Raw genomic sequence first — 13,117 nt, 5'->3', positions numbered from 1 at the left:
TGTCTGTGTGTGTCTGTGTGTATACTGATGTGTGCACCGATTGTTTTTGGGTCCATATTACATGAAATCATGATCTGAGAAGCTTTTACCAAAAATGCAGTCAAAAAATTTCACAAAAAGTAAATTCAGCTTGCCTAAAACGCAATTATCTTAGATGACCTAGGTTGACCTTAACCCTGACCTTGTCCCCTGTACATCGTCGAACAACATGTTCCATGATAGGTGGGAGGTAAGACAGGCAAAAAAGGCCGAAATCGGGGTGTCAAAAGCTCACAAGGCCCATGGCAAACGCAAGATGTTGAGAATTGGCCATTTGGGTCATGACATGACCTGAAAAACAAGGTCATATCTCCGAAACAAAAAATCACAGAAACTTCAAATTTTCAGTGGACATCAAGAAAAGATAGAGGAGCTATACGAAAAATCAGCCCTATAGCTCTAAAAATGTTGAGTGCAGAGCAGAAAGACTACCTGGGGGGGGGATGGCAACCACCCCCCCGCCCCCATGTGCGGGCGAGGGTTAATATTTGATATTGAAGAGCCAAAAGAAATCGAAATAGCGGTATTTTTCAAGTAAAAAACAGCGTATCAGCTGCTTGATCCACTTGATCCGTTTGCTATCGTGCGTTTCCCCTTATCGCGCGTTATTTGCTTTCCGCGTGTTGCTATCGCAATGTGAAAGATAGTTCCCCGTATTTTCTTGTCCAAATAGCTATTGCTGACATAAGTTTTGTCTGGCTGTTTTGCTCGCCTCCTGGCGGTCCTCGTGTCTCGCCATGATCCTAGACACGCTTGTCTGGGTCTTACTGGGCCTGTCTGGAACTTGCCGGGTCTGTTTGTGGCTGTCTGTGACTGTCTGGATCTGTATTCGGGTGCCGTCAATGGCGCACCAGCTCTGTTTGACAGACCAATTGTCTGGGGCGCGATGGGACTGTTTGGTAGCTGTGGTTGTCTGAGACTGTCCACCGTCTTGTGACGCACTAGCTCTGTGTGGCAGACTGCATCGGGCTGTACCATAGACCTCTGTATACCCTGTATACGGTATACAGAGGTCTATGGCTGTAAGTGTACATACGAGTATCTGTGGTTGTCTGTGGCTGCCTTCGGGCGCCTTTGGTGACGCGGTCTGTTTGACAGATGCACTGTCTGTAGCCCTACCTGTCTGCTTGTCTGAAGCTGTCTGTATCTCTATGTGGCTGTCAGAGATTGTCTGGAGTTGTCTGGTCTGTCTGCCGTCTTTGGCGCATCAGCTACACGTATCTGGCATACGGATTGTCTGGATCTGTCTGTGGCTGTCTGTGACTGTCTTGGACTGTGTTTGAGCGCCTTGGTGATGCACTAGCTCTGTCTGGCAGCCAGACTGTCTGGAGCTGGCTGTGACTGTCTGGCTGTCTGTGGCTGTCTGTGGCTGTCTGCCAACGCTGTCGGTGACGCACCAGCTCTGTCTGGCAGACTGACTGTCTGGAGCTGGCTGTGACTGTCTGGCTGTCTGTGGCTGTCTGTGGCTGTCTGCCAACGCTGTCGGTGACGCACCAGCTCTGTCTGGCAGACTGACTGTCTGGAGCTGGCTGTGACTGTCTGGCTGTCTGTGGCTGTCTGTGGCTGTCTGCCAACGCTGTCGGTGACGCACCAGCTCTGTCTGGCAGACTGACTGTCTGGAGCGCGATGGCATTCAGCTGCGCCTCGAGCTCTGGGACTGGGACGCCAGCAGCCTGGCAAAGGACGATTTCCTGGGCAGGTACCGGTGGCATGCGCGCGGGTCGGGTCGGGTCGGGTGGCACAGCGCTGCATACAGCCGGCGGGCGGTCCTCCCCGGACACTGCACTGTGCTGAGGCGGCGTCACGACCGGGAAACACTGTATAGAGCGGCCGGCGCCGCGGCGCACTGCACTAGGGGACTGCGGCGGTCCGGCCTGGCCCGGCCCGCAGCACGTGCTGGGCTGGTCCCGTACCGAACGAGCGGTCCAGTCTGGTCCGTTTGGTCTGGTGTGATTCGTCCGGCTTGGTCCAGTCGGGGTCGCTGGCTTGCTGGGCTGTGTTCTGTAGTTTTGTGGCGTGCTGTCCTCGGACAGATGACTTCAGTAACTGAGGTGTTTTTGTTTAGTTTGTCTGGCTTGATGTGGATTCTAATGTAACCTTTAGCGTGCGTTTACAGATTCCCTGCGTTGTTTTGCCTTAGTTTTTTGTTTTCAGCCGGTGTTCGCTGCTGCAACTACCCGACTACCAAGGAATCTAAACACGACGCAGTCACAGTGCTTCGCTTTTTTTGTGTGATGATGTTCTATTTTATGCTTCTAACGTGTACAGATCGAGTTATCATAATAACTCAGTAATGTATTTTCTGGACCATGTGGTATTTAATGCCAATTAGACTCATTTAGTACCAGTAATGTCGAATTTGATACTTAAACATCATGCAAATGTATCCTGAAGACGTCTTTATTCTCTTTGAAAATCCTTATTATTATCCGCTTCAGGGCTGAGTCTCCCTCCTCAGGAATTATCCTATTCAGGACTCGTCCAGCCCGGTTTTACCCTCCCGAGCGTCCTCTGACTTCTGCAGCGCCCTTCATTACTAACCTTTCCAGCGTCCCTCTGCGGCTCTCTCCATAACCTCTGTCGCCTCCAACCCATTTCTAACCTCCCTGGCACCAATTTCTAGCACAGCGCTGTCTCCTTTCTGGCTTCCCTCTGTGTCTAACCTCTCTAGCGCCTGTCCTTGTGTAAAAGGGCGAATGCTAAAACCGGTGCCGTCTTCAACCTTGTTTAACCTCTCCAACACCCGTCTCTAACTTCTCCAGCGCCCGTCTCTAACCTCTCCCGTCTCCAGCGCCTGTGTCTAACCCCTCCCACCTCCAGCACCCGTCTCTAACCTATCCAGCGCCCATCCTTGTCCACCAGGGCGACTGCGACTCCCACTTCCGAGTGCAGATCACCCTGTACGACTACGACCGGGGCCGCACCGACGAGCCGCTCGGAGGGTACGTCCTCTCCGCCGCTTCATCTGGCCTCACTTTCCTTTCGCCGTGACTCAGCAGGACCAGTTGCGCCCTATCCTTTCCTGCTCCCATTATCCTAACTCTGGCATCTTATTTATTGATTGTTTCAGCTCAAATGCCAACTAGGCTTTGCTTAGAGTTATTTCATTATATGCTACTCCCTTTACATATTCGGTTATTCTGAAATCCTGCTTTTTCATTTATGTTTCTATCCTTTTAACCTGAGTTGATGTTGAACATCCTAGAAATTCGATGTCTGTTTACCTCTCAGCGCACTGAGTGTAGCGTTTCCGTCTGATCTATCTGCTTTTTGTCTCTGCTGAGATCGTTGTTACGCTTTCGTCCCGTATGTAAACCCCAAATGTTTTTGCCTTCAACATGCATGCCTTATTAGATTATACATCGACGCGATTGCATGCTTCTTTCTGCTTGTGTTGTGGTTGGTTTGGGTTGCATTATTCAATTCGGCGATTGATAACAAGTATGTGGTTGATCTCACTTTTATGTAAACACGGTTATGCTAAGTGTACAAACGCACTGCTTATTTATATAGTTACACTTGTGACGGTACGAGTACTGTATATCGATTACATATTGCATAATGCATATCATTGATAACGTCGGTTGCTTGTGGCTTCTATGGAAAATCAGTAACTTGTCAAACCTTGTCTAGCTAGTCCTTACAAGGACTAAAGTAGTCTTGTTCATTGACGAAAAGAGTTGTTCTTTTTCATGCTGTATCCGGTCCGACTGCGGTCATGTTTGGGATGTGGTATGACTCCTGACCCTGTCCCAGGTGCGGTCTGGATGTGGCAGACATCGCCAAGGCTGGATCCCAGGACCTGGTGAGTCTTTGGGTCGATCCTGGGTCATATGGGAACAGTTTTAGTGAAATGAGAGTCGGAGCAGTCGACACCTCCCCATGCGTTTCATCGTACATCGTAAAAATTTCCCTCTAATAAAATGTTTCGACCATGCGTATCTTTAGGCTGACCAACGACAGACACTATGGAATATGGATGTAAGTTACAACTATTTCCCCATATGTGAGATTTCACTGCTGTGGCTATTCCCTGCGTGCCATCACATTGGCTGGCTGATGTTCTGTGCTGCTGTTTCATCTCATTCGTTGTCTTACAGTGGGCTCCCCTGAATAAGAACCGGCCTGTCCTAACTATCACCGGCTGAATTGTTCATTGTTACTGTCTAACCCCGCTCGTTGCCGTTTTCAGTGGGTGCCCCTGGAGCAGGCCCGGAGTGGCAGGATTCACCTGAAGCTCGACTGGCTCAGTCTGTCGACAAACGTGGCTGATATCAAAAAGGTAGGGGAGCGTCTCAACATCTGAACGACCTTGTATCCACGAGATCTTGGACTTGTAAATGTGAAATATATCAATCATGTATTTTACACTAATGTCAGTACTTTCTAATGTGTATCATTGAACAATGCTCATGTTAAAATGGTTTTAGTTTTTTTTGTGAGCATTTGCGATACTGCTTTCCAAAACTCGGTAGCATTGCGCTTTCCCGCTAAATGGTCAATATCGAGACTCACTGACGATGTCCCGCTTGTGCTCCAGCAACTGAACGAGATTGAGGACCTGTCTGCGTTCGACCACTCCGGCCTGCACTCGGCAGTGCTGACCGTGTTCGTCGACTCGGCCAAAAAACTGCCGGTGGGTGGGCCGTTGCCAGGCTGTCTGAGCTGCTCCTTCAGAATTACACTAGCTTAACGAATCAGCTTGGATATGCAGTGACAGACGAAGCTTACTATATGTCTCATTTTTGTACATTTCTCATTGTTTTTTTATTCGTAGTTCGACTGATAGTAAACCGTGGAGTAATTATTGTCCACCACTTACTTTTTTGCAACGAAGCTGTTTGTTACAGTACTTGCCGCAGGCTATAACTACGTACCTACCAACATTAGTTAATGTGTTTCTTTTGTTCCATGCAATCATGACGTATATGCGTACGTTTAAGGTACCGACTGTCAGCCCAATGTCCCCTTTCACCAGATGTGCACGCTGAGCTCACCGCGTGTTCCACAGATGGCGTCGCGGGCGGTGGAGCCGGACCCGCTGGTGCGTCTGGTGCTGGGCAACCAGAAGGAGGCCACCTCGTGCAAGTACCGCACACTGGACCCCGTCTGGGAGGAGGGCTTCAGCTTCCTCGTCAAGAACCCGCTCACACAGACCATGACTCTGGAGGTAGGCTCGCAACAGAACGAGGTGGGATGGTGAAAATGGGTAGTGATGGTCTCTCGGCCGAAGGAGGTATGGCAGAGAACAGTTCGTTTTATAGCTGAGGGCTTTCTTTTTTCATGTCTGCTTTGGGAGCTGTATGTCGATTGTCGATCTGGGGGTCTTGAATTTGGTTTCCCCGCGAGTTAGGCACCGGCTTCAATTCCGCTTATAAGTATTACTTCGCTAGGTAATGGTTAAATCTCAGATGACTTCTGATTACCACACGAAATGTTCCTTGCCATGGTTGCCTTCAGTCTTCCGACATAACATGGCTTCGTATCCCCGTCATTTTCATGTCTCGCTCGTCGTGCCATTTTAACACTCGTCTCTGCTCCGTCTCAGGTGGAGGACCAGAGCTCGGGTAAGTCTCTGGGCTCGATGCAGCTCGAGCTGAAGTCGCTGCTCCGAGAGGCGGATCTGTCTGTGACCGAGCAGCCGCACACGCTGTACAACTCGGGCCCGCAGTCCAAGGTGGTGCTCTCCATTCAGCTGAGGGTGAGTCGACGGTCACTCTGCGCGATGGTGAGGGTAGAGGTCGGCGTGGAAGGCATTGGTGATGATGCTAGTGATGTTATTGGGGGAGGGGAACGCAAACTTTGTTTATCGTGGCTGTAAGGAGGAATTTGAGCTCGGGTAGAATCAGTTTTTATAGGTGCGACGGCTTAGCAACAATATGTACAGCTTAGCAAAGAGACGCTGTAATCTTATGTTGGTGATATTTTTGTGGTTAAGAGTTATCGTAAACCAACTATTCTAGCGCATTATTTGCAGACTCTTGTGCGCCTGTTTTTACAGATTTTGACCCACGACAAGGTGGCACCCGAGGACCTCGAGGGAAAGATACCGTCAGCGATGCCGCTGCGTCCGGTGGCTCCGGCCCCGCCGCCGGCCGCCAAACCAGGTGAGGCCGCCACATCAGCGGCGGCGCCGAGTGAGGCTGTTCAACGACAGAATATGGGAGAGGGGCTGGTGGGAGTCGGGGTTGGGTGGGTCGCCTTTCAGCCCTATGTTGAGTGCACATAGATTATTGCAGTGCCCGTTACCTCTAAATTTTGCGTCTTAGTCTTACGTCTTAGTCTTACGTCTGAGTTTCGGCACTTCTTCCATGCTTCCTGATTTCTGATTGTTTTTTTTTTATTCCTGTGTGATGGCTGAAACGCTGTGTTCCTTTTTCCTCTGCCAGGAACAAGTCGACCCAAGAAGGAATAGGTGTCCGGAATCCGATCCTGCGGCCCGCTACCGCCAATCCTGCTGATCCTACCGTCCTGTTCCGGCCCTACTCCTGGCACCGCTGTGTTCCGTCATCCACGGCGCGTCCTGCTCACCGAAAGTCATCACGTCCCGTCATCGACGTCATCGAAGACGTGATCACCATTGTCATCCCTCATCGCGTCGTCTTTTCCGTGTGATCTTCGTTGTTGATGTTGTCGACTATCCGCGCTCTGTGAATAATCAATCATGCTAGATAGTGGTTTTGTTCCTTTTGCTCCCATTTCGTCCAAATTATCAGTGCCGCCAATGCTCTCAGTGTCCCAGCTCAATCCCGTAAGTATTTATTTTTTGAAAATTACTATTTTTCGTTAACTGAAAAATGAACTTTTAGCAAATGATTCCATTGTGCAGTATCTCACCATTTACTGCCGATATTAACATCTCATTGTTATGATTAAACCTTAAAACTTAGCTGTAGAACTTCTTACATGTTCAGTGTCTACCATGTACTCACACTAACTCACCACTCTTATGCTGCACAGCGCACACTTTCCGTCGCTCGTCTCGGTAACCCTCCCTCTGTCTCCCTTATACTCCGATCTTGCAGGCACGGACCCAGTGTTACACTTCCCTGCCCAGTTCAGTAACCCACTGTCTGTCTCCCCCAGACACTGACGCGGCCTCCGGTAAGACTGCCGACCCCGCCCAGCCGACTGCCGTGCCTGACCCGACCCCGGCCGTGCCCAAACCGGCCGCCAAGACGGATGACGTGCCACCGTCGCCGCCCAGCCCCGTCAAAAAGGAGACCAAGAAGAGGGAGTCCAAGGTGGAGCCCGTGCCGGCTGAGGTGAGTGAACTTTACACATCCGCATGGTAGTGAGTGAGTTATTGTAAAATATGCAATGTTTATATTACGTCCCCAGTATCACTGCAATCCATCCCCAGACTCTTGATGGGAGAGGAGGTGGAGACCCTGATTACCGTCCGCTCTGGCGCATTTTTCCGTCATGGCCACCCCAGATCCGTGAGAGGATGAACAGACATCACTGCTCCCACCTGACAAACCTTCCCCTCCTTCCCTTGTGACCACCACAAAACAGCTAGGAAGCTGAGTCCCTATCGAGCGTACCCTCGCTAATTTGCTGTTAATTCCACTATCTCCCTCAGACCCGTGAGGAGGTGGTGATGGTAATCCAGGATATGTCCCCAATCAGCTGAAGTAGGTATCCCTTGCTGACCCCCCTAATCTCTCCTTTAGACCCGCGAGGAGGTGGAGAAGCTGTTCCAGAACCTGTCGTTTGGCGTTCTCTCACTATACCCCCTCCCCCTCCCCCTCAGACCCGCGAGGAAGTAGAGACACTGCTGCAGGACCTGTCCACCGACTCGCCGGTCACAGAGACGTCCGGACTGAGGCAGCGCAAACCGGAAAAGTCAGTACTGCTAACGGAATGAATAGTTTACCATCGAGCTCGGATAGTGGGGAGCTGGATCTCTCTTATTGCCTACTTTGCTAAATTGAATTACTTTTTTAACGTGCTGCTGAAGATCTGGCTGAGATGTGCCATTGCCACCTAATTATTCATGTCATTTTTATGTTCACAAAGCATTACTAGCGCGACATGAATTCGTTTCACTCCAGTAAAATTGTTTTGTCTACTCTACTAAGAGATTGATTGATATGCAAAATCCCAGTAAGCTTCCACGATGACAAGGAATATATCGATAAATGTAAAGGCTGAACGACGTATTGACGCTGTTTCCTCCTTATTCTCCAGTCCTGCGGGTGCGGACCGTCTGGGTCGGATCCAGCTGACCCTGCGGTACAGTACCACCCGCGGACGGCTCGTCATCACCGTGCACAAAGTGGCGTGAGTACAGCAGCGATTTTAACATTTGGGAGTGGACCGTTCTCTTCTTACTGCGTGGTAGGTTCTCTTTTTTACGATAAAACTGGGGATGTTCCTGTACGGAGTAAGAAGAGAGGTTACGTTCATAGTGCATTTTATGGTTTTGGGAGAAATTGTAGTGCTCGTTTGTGTGAAAAAATGAAGAAGGCGCGTGGCGGGAATTGTATCTAAGGTGACAGTTGGTGTCTGTAGGCTGTGTTGCGAAATGTATTGCTCCAAAATGTCCTGTTGGAGGGTGGTCATGTTACGGACAGGGACTGTATCGTATGCTTGCTTTCCAGGAACCTACCCATGCAGGGTGACGACATCCCTGATCCGTACGTCAAGACGTACTTGCTGCCGGACAAATCGGAGAGCAACAAACGGAAGACTCAGGTGAGACACATATCACTTTCATAAGCACATATTTTATTGCAGTTCATTCGCGTTCTGATGCTGGGGCATTCCACGATAGATCGACCAAAATTTTATCAGATTTACACCCGACCATTTTTGATTTTGATGAAATCTTGTCTACAGGGTTCTCTTATGCCCTGAAGTCAATGGTGACAACGCCAGACCCCTACGGTCAGCGGTTTAGGAGATATAGCCCCGGGCATTTTGACGAGGTCACTCTGCAGAGTGATTTTTGAAGTGCTATATCTCCTAAAGGAATGAAGGAAATGCATTAAACCTTTGCATCGTTGTGATCGTGGTGAAATGGGCAATTAATTGGCCATCTCGGATTTTCAAAAAAATGATTTTGATTTTTAGCTGTGACGTCATCAATTTTTAAACTTTCTGGCTACCCCCCTAGTACATTAAAATTTGCCATTATTTTTGCTCAGAAATAAAGTTCCGTCAATTTCCTTTGGACTGGAAAAAAACAAAAATGGTATTATCTTTCTACAAATATTTTATTTTATTTTTTGAAAATCGCACTACAAACTCTGATTTACAGAATCGGGTTATTAAGCAATATAAGACACATCTGCAAGGACCAGTTACTTCCAAAAAGAGGTTATCTGGGTTTCGGCATATATGTAGGGAAATACAGAATGTTAACCCTCGCCGGACCTATTGGTTTTCTACATACGCCCCGGCCGAGGGGGGGGGGGCGGGTACGACCCCCCCTCGCCGTTTCGCCCCTGGTGGAGCTAGCGCGTCGCGGAAAAAACGAGCGTGTGCGCCGTTACGAGACGCAGAGATTGGTACCCGATTTTAAGGTCCTAGGTCAACCGGTGACCTCTGAGGTCAGGTCAAGTGCCCAAAGGTACGGTTCAGTTTTTGATGAATAACTTCGTGGAAAATGGCCGCAGAGCCGCGATTTTGGCAGCATCGTGTTCGCCTCGCTCAGGCGCGTCGAATGATATACTTTTTGTTCGGGTCAGGTCAACTTGGGGTGTTGACCTCAGGTCAAGGTCAGGTCAGCACCCTAAGGTCACGAAGTTGGTCTAAAGGGGTCATGTCGCATATCATTCGATTTGGCAGGTCTTCCTGAGTCCATTGGTGGCTTTCCCGGCTCGCTAGCTCAATTTGATCAAGAGTTATTGACGAAAAACTAATATGACCTTGATGACGTCATAAATGACGTCACGAAAGGTCAACATTGCAAAAGTGACGCATCTAACCTTGCAAGGAGTGCATCAAATCACGATTCTGTGTGCTTGAGATAGTTGGAGATCGTTCCCGGCGCCAGAATAGCAGTTTTCATTTTTCCCCATTGACTTATAATGGTGAGGTCACGAAAATGACCTGACCTCATATGACCTTTAGGAAAAATCCGAGATATACAAGTTGTGAGACTCATAATGGATACTAGATCCTGCAAGTTTCATTTCCCTGTGACATCTCCTCTGGCAGTGAGGGCGTTGCGAAGTTGCGACATCTGAAGACCGTGCAGAGGTTCACTTATGACGTCATAGGTCAGTGACCTGACCTGACCCAAAAATGCGGTTGGTGTCAAAAGATGCGGCTTGGATCAAAGGTCAGGTATGCCAAGTTTCAGCTCTCTACCGCCGGCGTGTTCGGAGCTATCGCGAAAAAACCCTATGGGGGGGGGGGCGGCACCCGCCCCCCCCTCGGCCGGCGAGGGTTAGATTAAAATATCTTACGCTTTGTTCCAGTTGCGAAAAATATTCAAGAAAATATTATTTAGGTGTTTTATAAATCCAGTCCTTCCACTGTCCGTGCCAGCTGCACCTATTTGTCGTTTCAGAGCAAATGTATGCAAATTTCATATTACAGAGTTGTTTTCAAAAAATAAAATAAAATATTTATAGAAAGATTACCATTTTTATTTTTTGACAGTCAAAAGAACATTGACCGATCTATATTTCTGAGCAAAAATAATGACAAATTTTAATGTACTAGGGGGGTAGCCAGAAAATTTAAAAATTGATGACGTCACAGCTAAAAATCAAAATAACTTTTTTGGAAATCCGAGATAGCCAATAAATTGCTTATTTCACCGCCATCACAACGATGTACAGGTTTAATGCATTTCCTTCATTACTTTAGGAGATATAGCACCTCAAAAATCACTCTGCAGAGTGACCTCGTCAAAATGCCCGGGGCTATATCTCCTAAACCGCTGACCGTAGGGGCCTGGCGTTGTCACCATTGACTTCAGGGCATAAGAGAACCCTATAGACAAGATTTCATCAAAATCAAAAATGGTCGGGTGTTAGGCCTTGGTCGATCTATCGTGGAATGCCCCTGCTGTGCCTCTAGCTGGAATTCATCACTTACCTTGCCGGCGTCTTTGTCGTCTTTCACAAGCAAAGTTTATTCTTGTTTTCAGACATTCAAGGACAACTGCAATCCCGTCTACGATGAAACCCTGGAGTATGACGGCTCTCTGAACGAGACCCGCATCCGCACACTGGAGGTGCTCGTCGTCAGCAAGAAGTCGTTCGCGCGAAACCCCGTGCTCGGAATGGTGAGGATAAACTCGAAGGGAACGCAAATGGTATTGTCTGGTCTGTTGTTACACTTACGGGAGTAGCGCTATTTGACTTATTAACTCTTATTTCAACTTAAAGCTTTAGTAAATGGTTTAATGACACAACGTCTTTGAAAGCAAGGAAGTGCTGGATTGTGTGTGTGCTTATTTTGCCGTGCCGAGATGTTTTTTTTTCTTGTCTGCTGTTGGGCGTATAAAGGCCGATACAGCACCTTTTGTGGCAGTGATTTATTTGTTATTTCGTGTGTCCAACAATTCCCCGCCTCTCCCCCAGAAACACATTGACCTGCGCGGAGTGAACCTGGAGGTGGGAACCACCGAGTGGTTCGACCTGGAGCCGGAGGAGCGATTCGACTCGTAGGTGGCGCGTGGGGTGTGGGCTGACGCGCCGGCCGCCGCCGCCGGCGCCGTGCCTCGGTGTGTGTGGTGCTGCGTCTCCCTCCCTCCCCTCCACAGCTGTACATGTGCGGGCGTCCTTTGGGTGCCAGCCGATGGTGTCAGCCGGGCTGTTCCGGCTCTGCTGCTTGGTCTAACTCACGGCGTTGTCCAGTCTGCCGCCGCCGCCGCCGCCGCCGCCGCCGGGCAGGCGGAGGGCGGTCGGCGCAGTCCGTTAGTGCTTTCCTCTCGGCCACTGGCGCCTAGGCTGGTGCTAGCTGGTGCTGGTCCGTCCTGGTTGGTTTTGCGTGGTGAGGTCGGGGTGTGGCTTCTCTCACCTCTTTGTGACACTGCATGCTCGGGCGCTTAAGGTGCGGTCCGCTTGGCTTCTGGCGTGGTGCTAGGGTTTGTGGTGGCGATTCAAGTTCGTCCCTTCACAGTCGTTTCTCTGGTCGAATGTCAGGCGGCTCCGAACTGCCCTCTCAGCTCTCTAGTTTGACGCCCTGTCACTGTGATGTCAACTCTGCCAGTCCGCCCGGCGCCGGACGGTGTCGCGACGCTGGCTCACTCACTCTCTCCCTCCCTCTCTCCCCTCTCTCTCTCGGCGCGCAGTCACCGGCGCGGCCTGTTGCATGCGATCACCACTCCGCTGCTCGGTCGGCGGAGGCGCAGCCACGGCTATTCGTCCTCTGGTTCAGCAGACTCCAACGCTAAACACAACGGCAAGAGCGCCGCACTGAGACGTGCGAAAAAGTCGTGATGTCGCCTGGAACTGTTCGATGATGGTGACCTCACTTCACGGGCGTGATAGGTGCCGCATGTCTGGTGACTGAGAAAAAAGGCGGCTGTTTCAAACTAAATGATGTACACCGGCTGGAACGCTGCTTTTTCACAATCTGCCGAGAGCAGTATCGATTAAAGTGCCTCGCGCTCAGCTGCTGTCGCGACTCGCTGTTCGGTGGGCTCTCTATTTACGGGTGCAGCATCTCTGGCACGTGTGGCCTTCTACTAGTGCCGTGGACTGACTTGGTTACGGAACTGTTGCTCTCTACTGCAGGCGCGGCCCTGTCCGCCTCAGCTAGGGCTGGAGGCGACTGAACTAGCACTGCTTGGCTTCCGTTCCTCGTGTTGTTGGTGCCTGGCAGAGGCGACGCCCTGCCGACTTGTTTTCGAGACTAGTCCGGGTCGAAGTGACCCCTGTTGTTCTTACCGCTCTCTGTAGTGATCTTTGTGAATGAGTGGTGTGGAACAGATCTGGACGAGCAAAGCCAACCAAGTGTAGAATAATCTATCTGCAATCTTACTTGTTAACAGAGGTGTATTGTAACACGCTTGTCTTAATACACATTTTAGTGCAAAATTTGTTTTGCTGGGGGTATTTGCGGTGAATGGAATGAATACCTATGGAATTAACGCTCGTAGAAAACTTTCACT

The 13,117-nt window shown here is 49.8% G+C and overlaps 1 protein-coding gene across 2 annotated transcripts in view; it reads left to right on the top strand.

Annotated features, from left to right (window-relative positions):
- The window catches only part of LOC122384055 (extended synaptotagmin-2-like), a 65,045-nt gene that overhangs the window by 39,184 nt on the left and 12,744 nt on the right, over positions 1-13,117 (top strand). The window contains exons 9-21 of one of the 2 annotated variants that reach the window (XM_043371029.1): positions 2,902-2,981; positions 3,796-3,844; positions 4,232-4,321; positions 4,580-4,675; positions 5,051-5,209; positions 5,588-5,740; positions 6,041-6,146; positions 7,126-7,304; positions 7,796-7,887; positions 8,233-8,325; positions 8,646-8,739; positions 11,147-11,284; positions 11,583-11,665. In XM_043371029.1, coding sequence (XP_043226964.1) covers positions 2,902-2,981; positions 3,796-3,844; positions 4,232-4,321; positions 4,580-4,675; positions 5,051-5,209; positions 5,588-5,740; positions 6,041-6,146; positions 7,126-7,304; positions 7,796-7,887; positions 8,233-8,325; positions 8,646-8,739; positions 11,147-11,284; positions 11,583-11,665 — 1,412 coding nt within the window. Of the gene's footprint in view, positions 1-1,646; positions 1,739-2,901; positions 2,982-3,795; positions 3,845-4,231; positions 4,322-4,579; positions 4,676-5,050; positions 5,210-5,587; positions 5,741-6,040; positions 6,147-7,125; positions 7,305-7,795; positions 7,888-8,232; positions 8,326-8,645; positions 8,740-11,146; positions 11,285-11,582; positions 11,666-13,117 lie in introns of both variants that reach the window. The other variant, XM_043371030.1, reaches the window with a different exon arrangement.

The sequence above is a fragment of the Amphibalanus amphitrite genome, unplaced genomic scaffold (assembly GCF_019059575.1).
Source record: "Amphibalanus amphitrite isolate SeventyFive unplaced genomic scaffold, NRLGWU_Aamphi_draft 000180F_arrow, whole genome shotgun sequence".
In the NCBI taxonomy this organism is placed as follows: domain Eukaryota; kingdom Metazoa; phylum Arthropoda; class Thecostraca; order Balanomorpha; family Balanidae; genus Amphibalanus; species Amphibalanus amphitrite.
This window is presented reverse-complemented; position numbering and strand designations above follow the sequence as displayed.